Source organism: Sarcophilus harrisii, chromosome 4, assembly GCF_902635505.1.
Source record: "Sarcophilus harrisii chromosome 4, mSarHar1.11, whole genome shotgun sequence".
NCBI lineage: Eukaryota > Metazoa > Chordata > Mammalia > Dasyuromorphia > Dasyuridae > Sarcophilus > Sarcophilus harrisii.
The window spans coordinates 336,426,360-336,446,702 of NC_045429.1; the positions used below are offsets into that span (position 1 = coordinate 336,426,360).

At 36.4% G+C, this 20,343-nt stretch overlaps 1 protein-coding gene across 1 annotated transcript; it reads right to left on the reverse strand.

Moving 5' to 3' along the window:
• Positions 1-7,934: 7,934 nt before the first annotated feature.
• On the reverse strand, positions 7,935-8,579 carry LOC100924150 (keratin-associated protein 4-1-like). The gene is made up of 2 exons (XM_031966252.1): positions 8,280-8,579; positions 7,935-8,018 (listed from the first exon to the last, which is right to left on the reverse strand). The coding sequence occupies exons 1-2, from the start codon at positions 8,535-8,537 to the stop codon at positions 7,941-7,943; spliced, it is 336 nt and encodes a 111-aa protein (XP_031822112.1). The 5' UTR covers positions 8,538-8,579; the 3' UTR covers positions 7,935-7,940.
• Positions 8,580-20,343: the final 11,764 nt, after the last annotated feature.

Below are 20,343 nucleotides of genomic sequence, written 5' to 3' on the forward strand. Positions count from 1 at the left end.
TATTTTGCTTATAAGCACCACTTGCCTCAAGCCACTCTCCCTCTTTATAGCTCCTCTCCCTTTTTTATACCTTTCCCTTACTATTTCTGTTTTCCCTTCTTTTAGCCTCCTCCTTTCCTTTCCTCTCCCTCCTCCTGCTTCTCTATAGAGCTCGTGAATACAAGTACATCTGATATTCTCTCGATGAGCCAAATCCAATGAGAGTAAGATTCACACAATGTTCCTCCCTCTCCCTTCTTTCCCTCAATTAGAATAGTTTTCTTCGCCTCTTTGTGAAATGTAATTTCCCTCATTTTACCTCCATTTCCCCTATTTTCCAGAACAATCCCTTTTCCACCTCTATTTTTATATTATAACAGTAAACTCACATTATACATGCACTCTCTATGTATACCCATAACAAAAATATAGTTCTCAAGAGTTCTTTTCTTTTTCCTTTTTATGCTTCTCCTGAGTTCTATATTTGGAGGTCAAATTTTTGTTCGCCTGATCTTTTCATCAAAATAAATGAAAGTCCTGTTTCATTAAGTCCATCTTCAATTTATGGATAGTTTATTCGCCCCATTCCAAATTCCTTTTGCCTTTTCAGAATATTGATTCCAGGCCTTTAGCTTTGTTGAAGTTGTAGGTCCTGAGTAACCGATTGTGCCTCCTAGTATTTGAATTGCTTCTTTTCTTTTTGTAAAATTTTTCCTTGGTTGATAGTTGTGAAATTTAAGCATGCCCTTGGGTTTTCATTTATTTCTTTCAAGAGGTTATTGGAACTATTTTGGTGGCTTTTTATTTCTTTCCGGACATCAGGGCAAAGTTTCTATTTTTGAAAGTAATGTCCAGGTTCTTTTTTTCCAGATGTTTTCAGTAAGTCCAAAATCTTCAGATTGTCTCCCCGATCTATTTTTTCAGATCTTGTTTTCCCAAGTAGGTTTTTACATTTTCTTCTTTATTTTAAATTTTGTTTGACTGACTTGATGTTTCTTGGTTATTCATTTCGTTAGTTCTAATTTTTTTAATTATTTTCTTATTTACCTTTTTAGTTCTTTTTTGTATTCCAACTGAATTTTTAATCTGCCCGGGAAGCACAGTCTGCTGGGAGTTCTATTGCCCGGGTCAGCCCCCTCATGTGCAGATTAGGGCTTCCTGGGCTGTGCCCCCGACATGCAGATTTGTAACTCTCCTCCCTCCACCCCTGAAAAGCCCGAACTGCAGGATTTGGCTGCGGAGCTGTGTTAAGTTGCCTGAGTCACCTTGGTTTGGGTGGTTTAAAGCTTTTTAGGTTCTGGCTTTTAGAGTACCCTGTTTTAGGTTTTAATTTCTCGCCAGTTTACTGTTTGTAATCAAGGCGGAAGTTAATAGAGTGTCCTCTATAACCCCAGCCACAGAGATCACCCCCCCCGGTCTGCCAGGAACTGTCCTTGTTTGGCTAGTCTGTTCCTGGCCCCTCAGGACAAACCTTTTCCCTTAAAGTTCCAGATTATCTTCAGTGGAAATTTAGGTTCAATATTCGAATTTAAGCAGTGAAGAGCTATTTTTGAGGCTGAATTTAATAGTTGTTTATGAGGAGAATGAGAGGAGCTTAGAAAGTCACGTGTGCCTTTTCCACCATCTTGGCTCCACCCCATAAGGCAAGATTTTCAAGTGAGAAATTGGAGGAAGAGGAATTGTAAACCGTTTAGGATTAATGTAAATATTTGGGGGAAATCTAGAAGCTATCTGTCTGGGTCTAATATAAGAGGATATACAAAATATTGATACATGGTTATCAAATGACAAATGATTGTGAGGTATAGTTATGAACAAGAAAGACATAAACATCTGGTTGCTAGAAGGGATTTCAAAGGGATGCTTAAAGGGATCTTATTTAACCTGATTTGGAATAAATTATCAGGTAAATGAAATCTTACTCTTTTAAGACTTGCTGGTATCTACTTGAAATAATATAATGATGTTGAAGTATTACTTTGAATCAATTTGATAACTCTGGCCAAAAAAGCTAAAGTGATAGATATTAAATTCCTGACTGTAGATAATAATGTACAATAACATTTTAAAAATGTTACATCTGACTAATTTCTCATCCATTATTTAATGAAAATGTAAGTGAATTTTCAAGATAGAGAAAACAATTCATAAAATCTATTTCACAGTCAAGTACAAGCCCATTTCATAATTGTAGCAGGAATATATTGAGTATTCTTAATTAAAAACTTTACTGGTTTTCCAAGCACAAAGGATATATTTAATAATGGGATATATAATTTACTTTAGAGCTAATTGACACTTAAATAAAAAGAAATATAAAAAATATATTAAGTATTTTATATATGTCTCCCAAATCAAAAATGCCACTCCTCCTTCATTCTGGTCCCAAGGTGACCCTGGAAGTCCAAAGGACATGTCACCCGAATAAAAGCGTCTACAAGTTCTGCTCTCAATAGAAAATTTCCAAGTATTGCTATAGTGTCAGACTGCCTATTATTCAATCCCACCTACTAACTATTCATTAGATGCCTATAGTATGAAAGGCATTGTACTTGGAATAAAAAGACAAAGAAAATGGCCATTGCCATTAAGAAGGGAAATAATGAAATTTCTAGCTTTACTCAATTTTCAATTATTGCCTCATAAATGAATTCCTGAACCTGAAGTGAAAAAAAAGGAAAAGTACATAAACAAGACTCAATATGCTTAGGAAGGATGGAAAGAAGACATTGTTGAATTTCATAAATGTCTTCACTGTTGGAGACCATGAAGGAATCAATACAGTCCCAGGATGAAAAAGAAAAAGAAAGAAGGAAAGAGAGAAAGAAAGAAGGAAGGAAGGAAGAAAGGAAGGAAGGAAGGAAGGAAGGAAGGAAGGAAGGAAGGAAGGAAGGAAGGAAGGAAGAAAGAAAGAAAGAAAAAAGAAAGAAAGAAAGAAAGAAAGAAAGAAAGAAAGAAAGAAAAAGAAAATGAAGAAAAGAGAGAGTGAACGAAAAGAGAGAGAGAGAAAGAGTAAGAGAAAGAAAGAGAGAAAGAAAAAGAGAAAGGAAGGAAGGAAGGAGGAAGAACCTTATGAATTCTCTGTCTCCTATAATTAAAACTTCTTTGTTTTAATGTTGTTTATTCTCATAATGTTCTGGCTGTCATAGCTGAAAAATCTGTCACAAAATGTGTAGCCTCCTAATACTGAGCTTCTTCCTCCACAGGTACTTTGGCAACTAAGAAAAAGAAAAACTCCAAGTAGGACCACCAAGGCCTTTGCCACATGGTTAGAACCTACCAAGGTTTATGCAACACTTAAAATCTTTTACAGGATCATCCAAACATTAAGGGCAGCACGCAAAATTTGGGCCCTCTTTGTTTGGGAAACTGGAAACTGAATGGATGCCCATCAGTTGAAATGGCTGAATAAATTGTGTATAAATATTTGAAATTGCGGAAACGACCAACAGGATGATTTCAAAAGGCCTGGAGAGACTTTCACAACGATGCTGAGTGAAATGACGGACCAGGGATCATTAATACCAACAAAATACTTAATGATGACCAGTTCGATGGACCTGGCCATCCTTTAAATGAGATCAACCAGATCATTTAATGGAGGAATGAACTAACAGCTACGCCAGAGGAAAGAACCTGGGAGATGACTAAAAACCAACATTGAATTCCCAATCCCCATATTTATGCCCACCTGCATTTTTGATTTCCTTCAAAGGTAATTGTATATTTAAGTTGACTTTTGTACAGCAAAATAACGTTTTGGTCATGTATACTTATTGTGTACTAATTTAATTTTAATATATTTAAATCCACTGGTCATCCTGCCATCTGGGGGAGGGATGGGGGTAAGAGGAAAAATTGGAACAAGGGTTCAATTGTTAATGGTTACCCATACATAAACCTTAAAAAAAATATTAAAAAAAAAAGGGCAGCACAAGGGAGGAATTTATGGTATCTCAAAATCTTAGCTTCCATCTTAGATACACTCTCTTTATTGGAATATTCACACTTCTATTCTCCTTATCTCTTTTGAAGTCAGATGCATCAATCATTACTAAAAAAATGGAAATGAGGAAATGAAAGGAAATGGCATCTTTGCCCACATATTTCTTGCTCAGGGCTCTGGAATCCTTGGAAGTGCATTCTAAGTTCCAATATTAATATCACTTGTGCCTGTGACTCACCTGATGCAAATAATGAACAGGATTTCAGTCCAAGATGCATTTGTCAACAAATTTGTCCTATGGGATCAAAGAAGAATGTAGACTTTCTCATCATTTATAGCAGATAAAACATTTATTGTTCTAAATTCTTGAAAACTATCCTGGCAGTTATGGAACTATTCAGTGGGTACCATTTAGAATTATTGGTAGAATTTTCCAATCCTCTTCTACAAATATTCCGATACATTATAGCTAAAGTCTACCATGAGTCATAAGATGCTGAGGAAATAAAGATGTATAATAAAGACCTTCAAACATTGAGTTCAGGATTTCACAGGACTGACAAGAAGATAAATGAGGATAGGCAAAAACACAAATGTTGATAGTGCTGTGAGAAGGGGGAGAATTAACTGAGGAATTCCACAAAAAGCAAGGAAAGACTAGTTTTGTTCATAAACGACATATATTATTTAATAAGATTCTTTTTCTATGATGAAAAACAGTAATGTGAGGGATAGAAAATCCTATCCAAAATTGACTACTCAGAGACCTCTCAAAGTAAAAAGCAGAAAAGTTGTTTATTTAATAAATTCTCATGAGAATGAGCAATTCCACCATGAGGAGGGAAAGAGAGATAGCTCATGGTAGAAGGGCTAAAGAAGGAAAGGTACAGTTTTTATAGGTTTTAGAAAAAGGATTACCATGGTTGGAGAAATTAAGAGAAGGACCCCACCCTTAATTGGATGTTTTATGTCACAACAGTATATTCCTGTTCGGGAGGAACCTACATCAGGCAAAACGCGAAATTTGGTAAGAAAGCGATAAATGTCATCATTGAGGTTAAATAATATGTCTAAAATCTAAAATAGGTCCCCAAATAACTGCAGATCACAGGACCTGAGAAACTAAAATACAGAAGAAAGTTAAATGTCCTTGAAGTTCAGCTGCTGGAAGTTCTTCACCTTATCTTTACACACACAGCTACTGGAAGTTCTTCAACCACAAACACACAACACACAAACCCCCAAGGAAATTTGTGAATTTTGAAACGGTTTTCATTGAGGACAAAGAGGCCTGGGAATAAAAAGATGTTTGTTTGTTTGTTTATTTGTTTTGGTTGGTTTTTTTTTTTGATACAATTCAACGTCCTTGAAAGAAACTAGAAATCCATCCAGAACCATGGTGAACTCCTGTTTTGGCTTCATCTGTAAAGAGGCATTTGGGCCTCAGCGTACAGATTATTGAGCCAATCGGTTGCTGCCAACCAATCAAATCCCATATACTTGTGCAGAACCCTTTGCTCTGTGTCCATTTACAGACGTGCCCAGTCCATTTGTTGCCAGCCGACGCCAGCCTCTTCTGCCAGTCTACTTGCACCTTTCTATGCAAACCAATGTTGCCCAATAACTTTTGCGCCCCAGCTTTGTTGCAGTTTTAAACCGTGTCCCCAGTTGTGCCAGACACCTTTAAAAACTACCTGCCCAGAGACTCTGGGGTTCTCCTGCTGGTGAGGACCCAAACTGTTTCTATTTTACAGAAAATTCTTTGTTTTCTCAGAAATACATTTGATCTTTGGTGAGATTCAAAGAAATCAAATTGACAAAGCCTGCGTAATTGAAAAATCCATTTTTTGCAAGCCGTCATCTCTATTTGTATTATCTTCCCTTTCCTTTTCTTCCAAACATGAAAATCTATTAAACTGAATCTGAAGATTTAAAAATGGAACAGATTCCAAAATTCCCAAAAATAGCAAAATCTTTTGGATAAGATCAATATAAGAATGTTTGCTCCCAGCATTTCAGGTCAGACACAAAAACAATAAAGTTTAGGATACAAAATTATCATTCTACATTTCTTTAAAACAAAACTTTGTCATGTACTATTGCTTATATGATTGCTAATAAAAATATTGTCCCTCCATAAAGATGCTTGGGTAACTTCTTCTAATTTCATGAAACACTTTCACGCCCAAAATTATTTCCACACTCCTTCATGAGCTATTCAGGAGTTTCTTTGGTATGAGAGACCTAAACCAAATGAGCTCAATGATCAATCCAGCAGAGATTCTGCCTTAAGTATGCGGAAAATTGTAAGAAATTATCCACCAAAACATGAAATAAAAGACATAGTTATTGAGTGATTTCTCATTCTTTCATTCATGAAAAAATACACAAATTTGCAAAATAGATCAATTAATCTGAAGACTCAGAAAAATCACAGACAAATAGAGAAATTTAAGGCTCTAAAAAATGCATCAGGCATCTTCAATCTAGAGCTGAATTTGGGATTGAAAGCATGGAAAGTTTAATGAATTGTTGTGTGTAAATGAGAATATTTGTAGGGCTGTACATACCATTACAATTTCAGAGTACTGGGTGGGGAAGATCTACTTGGCATTCTATAAGTTGTATTTCTGATTGCAAGAAACCATGAAGCACAGAAACCTTTGCATCAATTCAATTTTTGGTCAGGATTCAATAGATACAGGGTTTATGATAAACAATCTTTTCCTTCACATTTCAGTTCCAACAAAGGGAAATTTATACAGTGGTGTATTAAATTTACTTTTCAAAACTTCTTATTAAAAACATCTAATCCTGGAAGGTGAATATGTTTGTCTTAAAATCATTGATTATTTCATGTCTTATGTATAAAGTTGTGCCTTAGGAAATCCTTGTCTTTTTCCATCCCAAGTCTAAACTCTGCCTGAAGAAATAAAGATTCCAACAATATTTTCAAGGCAAAATTAGGGAAATTAGGTGAAAAGCCCAACTTGGGAATGTCCTGTAATTTTACTTTTCTATTCTCCATATTCTACTGACATATATGAGCTGACTCAATTACATTATTCATAAGTGAACATTGTAGCTTATTTTTCTTTTTCCAAATCAAATTTTGCTTTTTGGAAATGATTTTTACATTGATCAAGCAAGGATTTTCCACCCGCAAAAGATTTTAAACTTTATCCTGATGTAAAAGACATGACAAAGTGATTATGGAAGGGTGGGTACACAATCACATGGTTACCTGCCTAAGAAGGAATATAATGAGTACATTTTAACATCTGGGTGGGAATAAGTTGAGGGAAAGGAAAAAGTTAAACTTTAGGGGCTTTGTACAAAACACCTGATGGTATACAGAGGCAGTCTGAGTACTTATTAAGTCTACGATAGCCAATATACATTGGGGGCATGGATTGAACTCAAAGGCCACTGAAGACCTTGAAAATAGGTGATTCTGTGATTTTTTAGAATTGCTCTGGTGTTGACAAAAAACACAAATAGACAAAGAATTCATCAAACCACTGGATTCATTTAATTGCCAGGAAGTTTTATTTGGAATTAAACAAACATTAGGACAAAGACAAATCCATATGATAAGGAAAATGAGAATAAAATATTATTGGGTAGCCTAGAGGGTGGTGAAAGAGCACAACGAAATGGGAGGGCCCATGTTGAAATCGCCCTGACATTAAATTTCCAAGCTTTAACCCGATAAGCGTTAACCCAACTGACTCAGGAAAAAAAAACTTATTGCAACCTGTATTAAATCTGGGTAACTAAAAACATGGTTGATTTGCTTTTCAGAACTAATTGGTGACTAAAGGTAGCAAGAAAGGTAAAGGGGGTTTAGGAGGGTTTAAATTTTGGTTTTGGGTTTAAATTGAATATAAATTATAGTTGGATGCTGAGTAGGCAGTGATCACTTTCACATAGGTCTCACACGGAAGAATTTGTTATTGTTTGCCATAAATAGCCTGGTGGGCATTTGCAGACCAGGATGAGAGTTCAACAGAACTCAGCAGCAAGAGCCACAGCAGGTTGGGCGGCAGCAGGTGGTTCTGCAGCAAGTGGTCTGGCAGCAGATGGGGCGGCACAGGGGTTGGAGACAAAACACCGGGGGGGCAGGTGACAACAGCTGAAGTACCAGCTGGGGCGGGGGCATGGCTGGGCAGCGAAATCAGCAGCTGGGGCCAGCAAGGCTGGCGCAGCTAGAGGTCCCAGTGGGGCGGGCATGGCTGGCAGCAGCGAAACAGAGCTGGGGGGAAGGCGGGACGGGGGCAACCCAGGGGGGCAAGGCTGGCAAGAGAGGACAGCAGCTGGGGGAAAGGCTGGCAGCAGAGAAGCAGCTGGGGCGGCAGGGCTGGCAGCAGCAAGGTACCACAGCGGGGCGGCAGCAAGGCTGGCAGCAGCTAGAGGTACCACAGCTGGGCGGCACAGGCAGCAGTAGGAAGAGCGGGGGGCAGCAGCCCGGAGCAGCAGAGGTACCACAGCTGGGGCGGCAGCATGGCTGGCAGCAGCTAGAAATACAGCAGCTGGGGCGGCAGCAGGGCTGGCAACAGCTAGAGCCACAGCTTTGGCCACAGCAGGTAGAGCCACAACAGGAGCTGACCATGGTGTTGGTGAGTTGAGCTTCTGGGTTGGTTTGCAGATGGATGAGTTTTTATATGGATGAACCCCGTTTGTCTCTTTTATACCCAACTTTTAAGGGTTTCTATTAAAAGTTTGTTTATTTTTTTTCCACTAGGAAACATGATAATCAACTTAGTCAGTGGTTAAATGTTTTACTTTAAAATAATTATTTTCCTTTAAAATTTTCCAGATTTTTATTGCTGAATCATCCTCATTGTTGTCCCTCTTTCATGTCTATCTTAAAGCACCATCATTTCTTGGAAGCATTTTTTTCCTTCTTCAAACTTAAAAGCCCTTCCTCAATACCTTCCATTTGATCCTAGTTCTGACTTCTGGCTTAATTCCTGGTGTCTGTGTGAGTCATTTCAGCCTGGAAGATACTTTCCTTAAGTCCCTTATGCTTTTTCTTGGCGTAATATAATTCTGAATATATTTATCTTGTACTTTTAGATTTTGTGCCAGAAAAGAGGCACACCAGTTGAGAAAGATTTCTTTCAATTGATGAAGAATAGGAAACCTTTCTAGTAAGGATAAAAATGGTTGATGACAAAATGATTGTGTCCTACCATCAAGGATATGAACTTGAAACTCAAAAGGAAAGAGCGTGCCTGGTTATAAATAAATTGAAATAATTGTTCCGGTAAATTTTTGTAGATTCACATAATAGAGGAAAGAAAAGAAAGAAAGAGATAATGCCTGAATCTGATTATGGATTGAAGATTGCCAAATTAAAGGAACAATATGATATTCATAACTTCCTTCCTCAGTAGTGTTTGTTTTACTATTTCACATATACCAGTTTTATTTAAATTTACTAGCTGGGCCAAAAGGTCTGGTGGGAAAAATTTTTAAGTCCAATGTGGGCTTTTTGGAAAAAAAAATCTATGTACAATTCAAAAAGGAAATTAAAAATTTCCCAAATGATCCAAAATTGGGAAATGTGAAATTTCAATTAATTTTGGGGAGAAATTAAAAAAAAAAAGAAAAATAAAAGGAAAATTTAATAAGTGAAAATAAATTAAAAAATTTTAAAAAAAATTTAAGGAAGGGGGAGGGGTTTAAAAAATAAATAAAAAGAGGGAAAAGCCAAAAAACTTCTGTTCAAAATTCCTTTAAAAAATAGGCCACAAAAAGAGGGAAGGAGGTGAGAAAAAGGGGGGGAATTGAACCCGAAAGTAAATTTTAAAATAAGATAAAAATTTTGATGAAAAAGAGAAGGAATAGAATATTTAGGAGGAATTTAAAAGGAAAAATGGGAAAGCAGGGAAAGGGAATGGGGGGTTAAATTAGCCCAGAGAAGAAGAACAAAAACTTGGTTTAGATTGCCAAAAAATAGCATTCAAAAAAGGGGAAAGGTGGAGACAATATTACCGGTAAAAGCAGGCCCGCCCAACCGAAGCAATTTTAAAATTTTACTAATAAATTTTTTTAACTAAACCCGGGTGGGGAAAAAGGAAAGGAATAAAGAAGATGCGAGGAACAAAAGCAATTTCAAGGAAGCAAAAAAGCAGTTTGAAATTTTTCAATAATAAAAAATATATGTCAATTTCCAAAAGTATTTGTTGTTAATTTTGAACCCCTTTGAGTTCAGAACATATGGAAAGCCTTTGTTTTGCAGTTTTTATTATTTTCTTTTTTTTCTTTTTTTGGTGCGTTTTAAAAAAAAATAAATTTGGAAAAAAAAAGAAAATAGGAAAAAAAAAGAAAACAGCTGAAAATCCAAAATAAATTTTTTTACAAAAACCAAAAGAGAAACTTGCTTCCAAATTTTGAAATTTCGGTTTCATGTGAATATGTTTTCTTTCCTTTCCCTTAAAATTATGGTTTAAGAGGTAGTAAAAAGAATTATCAGTATGTGAATTTAAGAGAGCTTAAATTTAGTTTTGGGTTTTTAAAGGAAAAAGTTTTCATTATCTTATTAAATCTTTTCAGTTTAATTGATATTTTTCTGTTGGGGGCTTATTTAAGTTTTGGGGTGTTTTCATTATAAAAAAAATTTAAATTTATTTTTCTGTAATAGTTATCCGTTTGGGAATAATTTGGAAAAGATTTAAAAAGAAGGATAACCTCGTCCCCCAGGTTGTGTGTTTGTCTTTTGCTATATCTTCAAAAAATATATTTTGCAAAAGCTTAAAAAAGATCTTTTGAATTCTTCTAAGAGAACTTTGGGTTGGAGAACAACTATCATCCTTGAGACTTCATCTGAGATGTTTGCCTTTAGTGTCCTCAGGGTTTGAGGTCTATTCTTATCTGTCTCCATAATAAGTATCTTTGGCCAGAAATCTTTTTGCTTTTTTGCTCATTTTTAAAGTTTGTTCTGCCGGAAAAGGAAAGATAAAAAGCTCCCTTAGGACAATAGTGTCCCTGCCCTGGGGTCAATGCAAGGCTTTTTCCCATCCTGGATAGGCGGGGGTCAAGTCCGCTTGTTATGCTGTTAGGGATTATTTGCCTTTGAAGGCAAATTGCTTAATTTGACGGTCCACACTTTTCCTAATCCATGGGCTTTGAACCGGCAAACAGCCAAGCTGATGTATTTTGGCCGGGGGCCCCCACTAGACCCCTAGCATTCAGGGTCTTTCCCCGGTCTCCCGCACTGACTTCCCGCCCAATTAAAGATTTTCCTGAAATTCTTCCAAAATATCTTCGCTGGAAATTTTTAAACCTCAATATTTGTGGGTTTGTCACTCCAAAACCCATTCAGAGACTTGATTTGTGTTGATTCTGAGGGGAGCCAGGAAGACATTGTTGAATTTCATAAATGTTTTCACTGTTGGAGACCATGAAGGAATCAATACAGTCCTAGGATGAGAAAGAAAAAGAAAGAAGGAAAGAGAGAAAGAAAGAAGGAAGGAAGGAAGAAAGGAAGGAAGGAAGGAAGGAAGGAAGGAAGGAAGGAAGGAAGAAGAAAGAAAGAAAGAAAGAAAGAAAGAAAGAAAGAAAGAAAGAAAGAAAGAAAGAAAGAAAGAAAGGAAGGAAGGAAGGAAGGAAGGAAGAAGGAAGGAAGAAAGAAAGAAAGAAAAAGAAAATGAAGAAAAGAGAGAGTGAACGAACAAGAGAGAGAGAGAGAAAGAGTAAGAGAAAGAAAGAGAGAAAGAAAAAGAGAAAGGAAGGAAGGAAGGAAGGGAGGGAAGAACCTTATGAATTCTCTGTCTCCTATAATTAAAACTTCTTTGTTTTAATGTTGTTTATTCTCATAATGTTCTGGCTGTCATAGCTGAAAAATCTGTCACAAAAATGTGCCTCAATTGGCTTCTTCCTCCACAGGTACTTTGGCAACTAAGAAAAAGAAAAACTCCAAGTAGGACCACCAAGGCCTTTGCCACATGGTTAGAACCAAAGGTTTTACATAAAATTTTTGGGGGATCATCACCAAACTTTAAAGGACACAAAGCACGAAGTTTGTGGCCCCTTTGTAGTGGCTAGAAAATAAACGAATGGATGCCCACAAGAATGGCTGAATAAATTGTGGATATGAATATTATGGAATATTTTGTTCAAGAAAGACCAACAGGATGATTTCAAAAGGCCTGGGAGACTTAAAACTGATGCTGAGGAAATGAGCAGGACCAGGAGATCATTTAATCTTCAACAAAATTATATGATGACCAGTTCTGATGGGACCTGGCCATCCTCCAATGAGATCAACCAGATCATTTCCAATGGAGCAGTAATGAACTGAAACTACCCAAGGAAAGAACCTGGAGATGACAAAAACCAACATTGAAAACCCTATATTTTGCCCACCGCATTTTTGATTTCCTTCACAAGGTATTGTATATTTCAAGTCTGATTTTTTGTAACAAAAAACGTTTTGGTCATGTATACTTAGGTATCTAATTTATATTTTAATATATTTAACATCCATTCATCCTGCCATCTGGGGAGGGGATGGGGGGGGTAAGAAAAATTGGAACAAGAGGTTTGGCAATTGTTAATGCTGTAAAGTTACCCATACATATAACCTGTAAATAAAAGGCTATTAAAAAAAAAAGAGGCAGCACAATGTGGAGGAATTTAAGTGGCTATCTCAAAATCTTAGCTTCCATCTTAGATACACTCTCTTTATTGGAATATTCACACTTCTATTCTCCTTATCTCTTTTGAAGTCAGATGCATCAATCATTACTAAAAAAATGGAAATGAGGAAATGAAAGGAAATGGCATCTTTGCCCACATATTTCTTGCTCAGGGCTCTGGAATCCTTGGAAGTGCATTCTAAGTTCCAATATTAATATCACTTGTGCCTGTGACTCACCTGATGCAAATAATGAACAGGATGTACAGGTCCGAAGATGCATTTTGTCACAATTTGTCCTATGGGATCAAAGAAGAATGTAGACTTTCTCATCATTTATAGCAGATAAAACATTTATTGTTCTAAATTCTTGAAAATATCCGAGTTATGGAACTTTCAGGGTACCATTTAGAATTATTGGTGAATTTTCCAACCCTTCACAAATATTCATACATTATACAAAGTTACCATGAGTCATAAGATGCTGAGGAAATAAAAAGATAATAAAGACCTTCAACATTGGTTCAGGTTTCCGGATAAAGAAGATAAATGAGGATAGGCAAAAAAAACAAATGTTGATAGTGCTGTGAGAAGGGAAGAATTAAATGAGGAATTCCACAAAAAGCAAGGAAAGACTAGTTTTGTTCATAAACGACATATATTATTTAATAAGATTCACTTTTCTATGATGGAAAACAGTAATGTGAGGGATAGAAAATCCTATCCAAAATTGACTACTCAGAGACCTCTCAAAGTAAAAAGCAGAAAAGTTGTTTATTTAATAAATTCTCATGGAATACAACCACCTGAGGAGGGAAAAAAGCCTGGTAGAAGGGCAAAAAGGATGGGCATACGTTTTTTAGGTTTTAGAACAAAGGATTTATTTGGAAAATAAGAATAGGCCAACCTTAATTGGGATTCATGTCAATCAGTATATTCCTGTTGGGAGGAAACCATACATCGGCAACTTTCGTCAGATGTTGGAATTTGAACAGGATAAATGTCATCTTCATTAAATAATATTCTAAAATTAATAATATTGCTACCGCTCAATAACTACCAGATCCAGAGACCTAAGAAACTAAAAACGAAGAGCGTTAAATGTCCTTGGAAGTTCAGTGCTAAGTTCTTCACCTTATCTTTACTACACAACATTGAAGTTCTTCAACACACACACACACATACACACACACCCCAAGGAAATTCTGTGAATTTCTGTAAAACAGTTGTTCATTGAGAGGACAAGAGGCCTGAGGAATAAAAAGATGTTTGTTTGTTTGTTTATTTGTTTTGGTGGGTTGTGGTTTTTTTTTTTTTTTGATACAATTCAATTTCTGTCCTTGAAAGAAAACTAGAAGATCCATCCACTGAGACCATGGTGAAATCGTTTGGTTCTGTAAAGAGGCATTTTGGCCCTCAGTTTCGATTCAGTTGCAAATCGATTGCCAACCAATCAAATACCCAATATTGCTGCAGAACCACTTGCTGCTCTGTGTCCCCTACAGATCAAGTTGCCTGTCCATTTGTTGAACCCCGGGACCGCCAGCCTTCTTGCTGCCAGTCTACTTGCTATCACTTTGCTACTGCTAAACCAAGTTACAAACCTGCTGCCCCAGCTGTTATTGTTCAATTTGCCAACACCCGCCCCGTTGTTGCCAACACCTGCTAAAAACTACCGCTGCCAGCCAGACTCTGTGGCTTCTCCGTGGTGAGGACCCAAACTTTATTTTTAAGAAAATTCTGTCTTTTCTCAGAAATACACCTCTTGATCTTTGTGTATGAGATTATCTGCAGAAAGAAATCACATTGACAACAGCCTAAGCGATAAGGGTGAAAAATCCATTTTATTGCAAGCACAAGTCATCTCTATTTGTATTATCTTCCCTTTTCCTTTTCTTCCAAACATGAATAATCTATTAATACAATTAAGATTTAAAATGGAACAGATTCCAAACCCCACTAAAGCAATAGCAAAATCTTTTGGAAAGATCAAATAAGAATGTTTTCCCCTTTCACAAAAAACAATAAAGTTTAGGATACAAAATTATCATTCTACATTTTTTAAACAAAACTTTGTCATTACTTTGTTATTGATTGTAATAAAAAATAGTCCTCCATAAAGGAATGATGAGAATTCTTCAATTTCATAAAACTTTCCCAAAATTATTTCCACACCTTCATGAGCTATTCAGGAGTTTCTTTGGTTAGGACCCAAACCAAATGGCCAAGATCAATCCAGCAGAATTTCTTGCCAATGAAATATGTGGTGAAATATTGTAAGAAATTATCACTTTACAAAACATGAAATAAAAGACATAGTTATTAGTGATTTCCCTTCATTCAGAAAAAAATAAACAAATTTCAAAATAGATCAATTAACTGAAGACTCAGAAAAATCACAGACAAATAAGAAATTTAAGGTCTAAAAATGATGATCTTCAATTAGAGCTGAATTTGGGTTGAAAGATGGAAAGTTTAATGAATTGTTTGTGTAAATGAGAATATTTGTAGGGCGACCCATTACAATTTCAAGTACTGGTGGGAAGATCCTTATTCTATGTTGTACTGATTGCAAGAAACCATGAAGCACAGAAATCTTTGCATCAATTAATTTTGGTCGGATTCAAAATAGGGTTTATGATAAACAACTTTCTTCAATTTCGTTCCAAAAAGGAAATTTATATTCAGTGGTAGTTTATGAAATTTACTTGTTGCAAACTTTTTCCAAACATCTGCATGGCCTGAAGGTGAAATGTTATGTCTTAAAATCTTGCATTGATATTCCTGTCTTATGTATATTTTGCCTTAGGAAATCACTTGTCTTTTCCATCCCAAGTCTAAACCTGCTCTGAAGAAAAAATTCCTAACAATATTTTCAAGGGAATTAGGGGAAATTATGATGAAGCCCTTGAATTCCTGAATTTGCTTTCTGATCTCCATATTCTACTGATCATATATGGAGCTAGACTCAATTACATTATTCATAAGTGAACTATTGTAGCTTATTCTTTTTTCTTTCCAAATCAGAATTTTGCTTTTTGGAAATGATTTTTCTGAGTCATTGATCATAGCAAGGATTTTCCACCCGCAATAAGCATTCACCAACTTTATCCATGATGTATAAAAGACATGAAAAGGATTAGGAAGGTTTGGGTCCCAATCACATGGTTAGCTCTTCCCTGAAGGAATATAAAGGGCATTTTAGCTTACATCTGGGGGAAAAGTTGAGGGAAAAGGAAAAAGTAAACTTAGGGGTTTGTACAAAACCTTGGTTTGGGGATTAGTACTTATTAAGTCTTATAGCCAATATACATTGGGGCATGGATTGCTCAAAGGCCACTGGCCAAAATAGGTGATTTTGATTTTTAAACCTGGTTTAAAAACACAAAATAGCAAAAATTATAAACCACTGGTTTTTAATTGCCAGGAAGTTTTTTTGGGAAATTAAAAAACATTAGGACAAAGACAAATCCATAATTAAGGAAAAATAGAATTAAATATTATTGTGGTAGCAGCTAGATGGGAGTGAATAACACAACCCTGAAATGGGAGGGCCTTGGTTGAAATCGCCTCGCATTTAAATTTCCAAGTTGTGTACCTAGATAAGCAAAACCCCAACGACTCAGGAAAAAACACATTATTGCAACCCATTAAATCTGAGTGTGAACTAAAACAGGTTGATAATTGCTTTTCAGAAGCAAATTGATAAAGGTCAGCAAGGGTAATGGGGTTTGGGAGGTTGAATTTTTGATGGGTTTAAATTGAATATAAATTATAGTTGATTGAAGGCGTGATCACTTTCACTAGGTCTCACAAAAAATTTTTTATTGTTTATAAAAGTGGGGCTTTGCGACCGGATGGGAGTTCAAGAATCAGCGCGGCCCAGCAGGTTGGGCGGCAGCAGGTGGTTCTGCAGCAAGTGGTCTGGCAGCAGATGGGGCGGCGCAGGGTTCAGCAGCTGAGACAAGCTGGGCGGCAAAAGGGTTGAAAAGCTAAAAACAGCGGGGCGGAGAGGTTTGGGCAGCGAAAACACAGCTGGGGAGGCAGCAAGGCTGGCAGCAGCTAGAAGGTACCACAGCTGGGATGGAAAAGCAGCAGCAGAAAACAGCAGCTGGGGGGGCCAAGGGGCAGAAGGAGGACCACAGCTGGGGCGAGCAAGGCTGGCAGCAGCCAAGGACAGCGGGGGGGCAAGGCTGGCAGCGAAGACACAGCTGGGGCGGCACAAGGGCACGGGTACCACAGCTGGGGGGCATGGCTGGCAGCAGCAGAAAACACAGCTGGGGCGGCACAGGTGGCAACAGCAAGCCACATTTGGCCACAGCAGGTGAGCCACAAAGGAGCTGGGTGGAGAGTTGAGGGGGTTGGTTTCAAAGTGGAATTTTGAGAGGATGAACCCCATTTTTGGGATTTTTTCCCAATTTGAGGTTTCATTAAAAGTTTGTTTTTTCCTTTTTCCCCAAAAACTGACCCCCAAACTTAATTTTTAAATGTTTTTATTTAAAATAATTATTTTCCTGTTAAAATTTTCCATTGTATTTTTTATTGCTGAATCATCCCTCATATGTTGTCCCTCTTTCATGTCTATCTTAAAGCATTTCATCATTTACTTGGAACAGCTTTAATTGCCTTCTCTCAAACTTAAAATGCCTCCTCAATACCTTCCATTTGTCCTATTCTGACTTCTGGCTTAATTCCTGGTGTCGGGTGAGTCATTTCAGCGTGGAAGATACTTTCCTTAAGTCCCTTATGCCTTGGGAATATAACTGAATAATTTATCTTGTACTTTTAGATTTTGTGCCAGAAAAGAGGAAAATTGAGAAAGATTTCTTTCAATTGATGAAGAATAGGAAACCTTTTTAGTAAGGATAAAATGGTTGATGACAAAATTGTTCCTACCATCAAGGATATGAACTTGAAACTCGGAAAACAGGCCCTTTTTTTATAAATAAATTGAACATAATTGTTCTGGTACATTTTGTAGATTCCATAATAGAAATAGAAAAAAAAGGGAGATGAATGCCTGGAGTCTGATTATGGAGAAGATTGCCAAATTAAAGTGAACAAAGAATTTATTCATAACTTCCTTCCTCAGTATTTTGTTTACTATTTTAATAAAGTTTCTATTTAAATTTACTATGAAGGTCCGGGGGAAATTTGGGAGTCATGGCTTTTTGAAAAACTGTTTGGAAAGGATTTTTCAATTTCTATGGTGAAAGAATTTGAAGAAAAAAAACCCTTTGCAGGGTTATTCAAATAATTAAAACAAAACAGGAAAAATTATCTTCAATTAATTTAAGTCTAAATGGAATTTTCAATAATTTTAAAAAAAAAGAACAGGAAAAAAAGAATAAAAAAATTAAGGAAAGGGAGTTAAAAAAAAATTTAAGGAAATTGGAAAATTGGGAAGTAAAAAACAAATTTTGGTTTGGAGGAAGAAAAAAAGGAAAAAAGGAAGAAGGGGAGGAGGAAGTGGGAAAGGAAATTAAGGTGAAAAAGAAAGGAAAAAAAATTTAAATGGAAAAAAAAAGAAGAATGGATATGGGGGAAGGGAAAGGTTTTTTTGGGAAATTATGAAAAGAGCAGGGAAAAGAAGGGGAAAGGAAATAAAGTAAGCAAAAAAGGGAAAGGGGAACCAAAAATTATTTAAGAATTCCTTTAAAATAGCCACATCCCAAATTAGGGAAATGGAACAAGGGAAAAGGGGTTTCCCACTTCTAAAGCCCAAATTTTTTAAAAAATGCAACCAAATTTTGAGCTCAAACACCCCCAAGAAGAAGGAATAGAAACCCGAGGCCAACTTAAGAACTCAAAAATTTTACAAAAAATTTTTTAAATCCTGGGTGTAGGCCAAAGTAAGTAGAGCCCCCAGCAGAAGAACAAGGGAACATTTCCAGAAGCCAAAAGATAAAAGAGGATTAAAATTTTCAAAAATTTGGGAACCAATATATCCAAATATTATGGTAAAACCCCCCAGCGGGCCCCAGACCAAGATATACCTGGCCTGGTTTAGCCCGCCCCGCTCCGTTTCTAAAAAAATAGAATTAGAGTGGGTTTAGGGTATACTCAGCTGGGGACACAGGGAAAATTGGAGTCACAAAACTAGGAATGGGGTTTTTGGTGTTTTCAGGATAGGGCTCACCCTGCCCTACCCCCAGTTTCAAGTTTGGCAACGCAACTTGTTGTTTAGAATAGATCTTATAGCTGGGATGGGGCCTACTAACAATTCCGGGGAAAAAGTTTTTCAAGGGTCTCTGAAGGAGTTAAAAATGAGAAATTGCTTACATTAATAAATAAAATTTAAAATTCATGTAAAGATCAGGGTAATGGAAATTGTTTTAAAAAGAACCGGGAGGGGATTCATCTTTGGGTTTATTTGTTTTAATCTTTACTTAAGAACTTTTAGAATTTTTCTTATTGGAGAAAAAAAAAGTTTAGATTATTGAATTTCTTATTCTATTTAATTTTATTGTTAATAATAAGAGAGAAAGTTTGGAAAAGGGGGCGGTTAAGAAAGAAAGAAATATTTTAAAAGTGTAAAATTGGGGAAGAAAGGAATGTAAGAAGAAAGGAAAGGGGAAAGGAACATTTTTGACAAAAGTTTAAAAGGAGGAAAAATTTTAATCATGGGGAAGAAGGGAAAGAAAGATTGGGGGCCTTATTCTCATTGTTTTCAAAGGTTTACAAATCCTTTAAATTGGGAAGAAATTTTCTGAACTTCCAAAATCGGGGGAAAACACCCAAATTTGATTTTCCCAAACATTTCTGGAAAGCCCTGAATTTCTTGATGAAAACCCCCAAAAAAAAAGAAAAGAGAAAAAGGAAAGGGGGAGGGGAGAAGAGGGGAGGGAGGGAAGAGGGAAGGAAAGAAGGAGGAGAGGAAAGAGAAAGGAGGGGGGGTGAATTTTGGGAGAGGGGGGAATTTTCCCCTGGCAGCAACCCAACCCGCGAAAAGAAAACCCAGGGTAAGAAAACCCCAAAATAGTTTCCCTGGAAACCCCTCCCAAAGGGGTTTCACCGCCAAATTAGAGAGGCGAAAGGCCTGTGTGCCCGCCCTCCCCTGTAGTTGTGAGGAATTGCCCACCCAGTTTTCCCCCGAATAATTTGGATTTTTTTTTTTTTTTAAATAAAATTAAACCCTGGGGACAAAACAAACGAGGGTGAATTAAAAGGAGGAGATCTTTGTCTTCAGCCAATACTATAGAAGAATTAACGCTCCCCGAGACTGGAAAATAGGAAAAGAAGAGGGAGGCTTGGAAAGATTAGAATATTTAAAGAAAATAAAAAATCAAACCCTTGAAAAAGGATTGTAAGTGAAACGAAATCTTTTAAAAAAATAAAATTGGCAAATGGAAAAAATTAAAAAAAAACAACTCAATTGCAATTGAAAAGAATTGGGGGGAAAAATTTTAAAAAGTGGAACAAATGGAATTGAATGTTAAAGACAAAAGAAATAAGCAAAAAAAAAAGGAGACAATTGAGAATTATTGGACTCAAAAAATAGGTTAAAAAAAGTACACTTTTTAGGAAATTATCAAAAAACTGCCCGGAATCATAAAAAAGGAAATAGAATTGAAAGAATTCATCGTCACCTTACTAAAGGGATCCTAAAGTCAAAACAAAAAAATACAATAAAAGCCAAACATTTAATAAGGAAAATACGGCCAGAAAAATTTTCCAAATTTTAGGGACCAAAAATAAGGGATCCCCAATGAGCACCATATTAAAAAATCAAACCCTAAATGGTATTCTGGGAAAAAAGGAACCTTTCAACCAA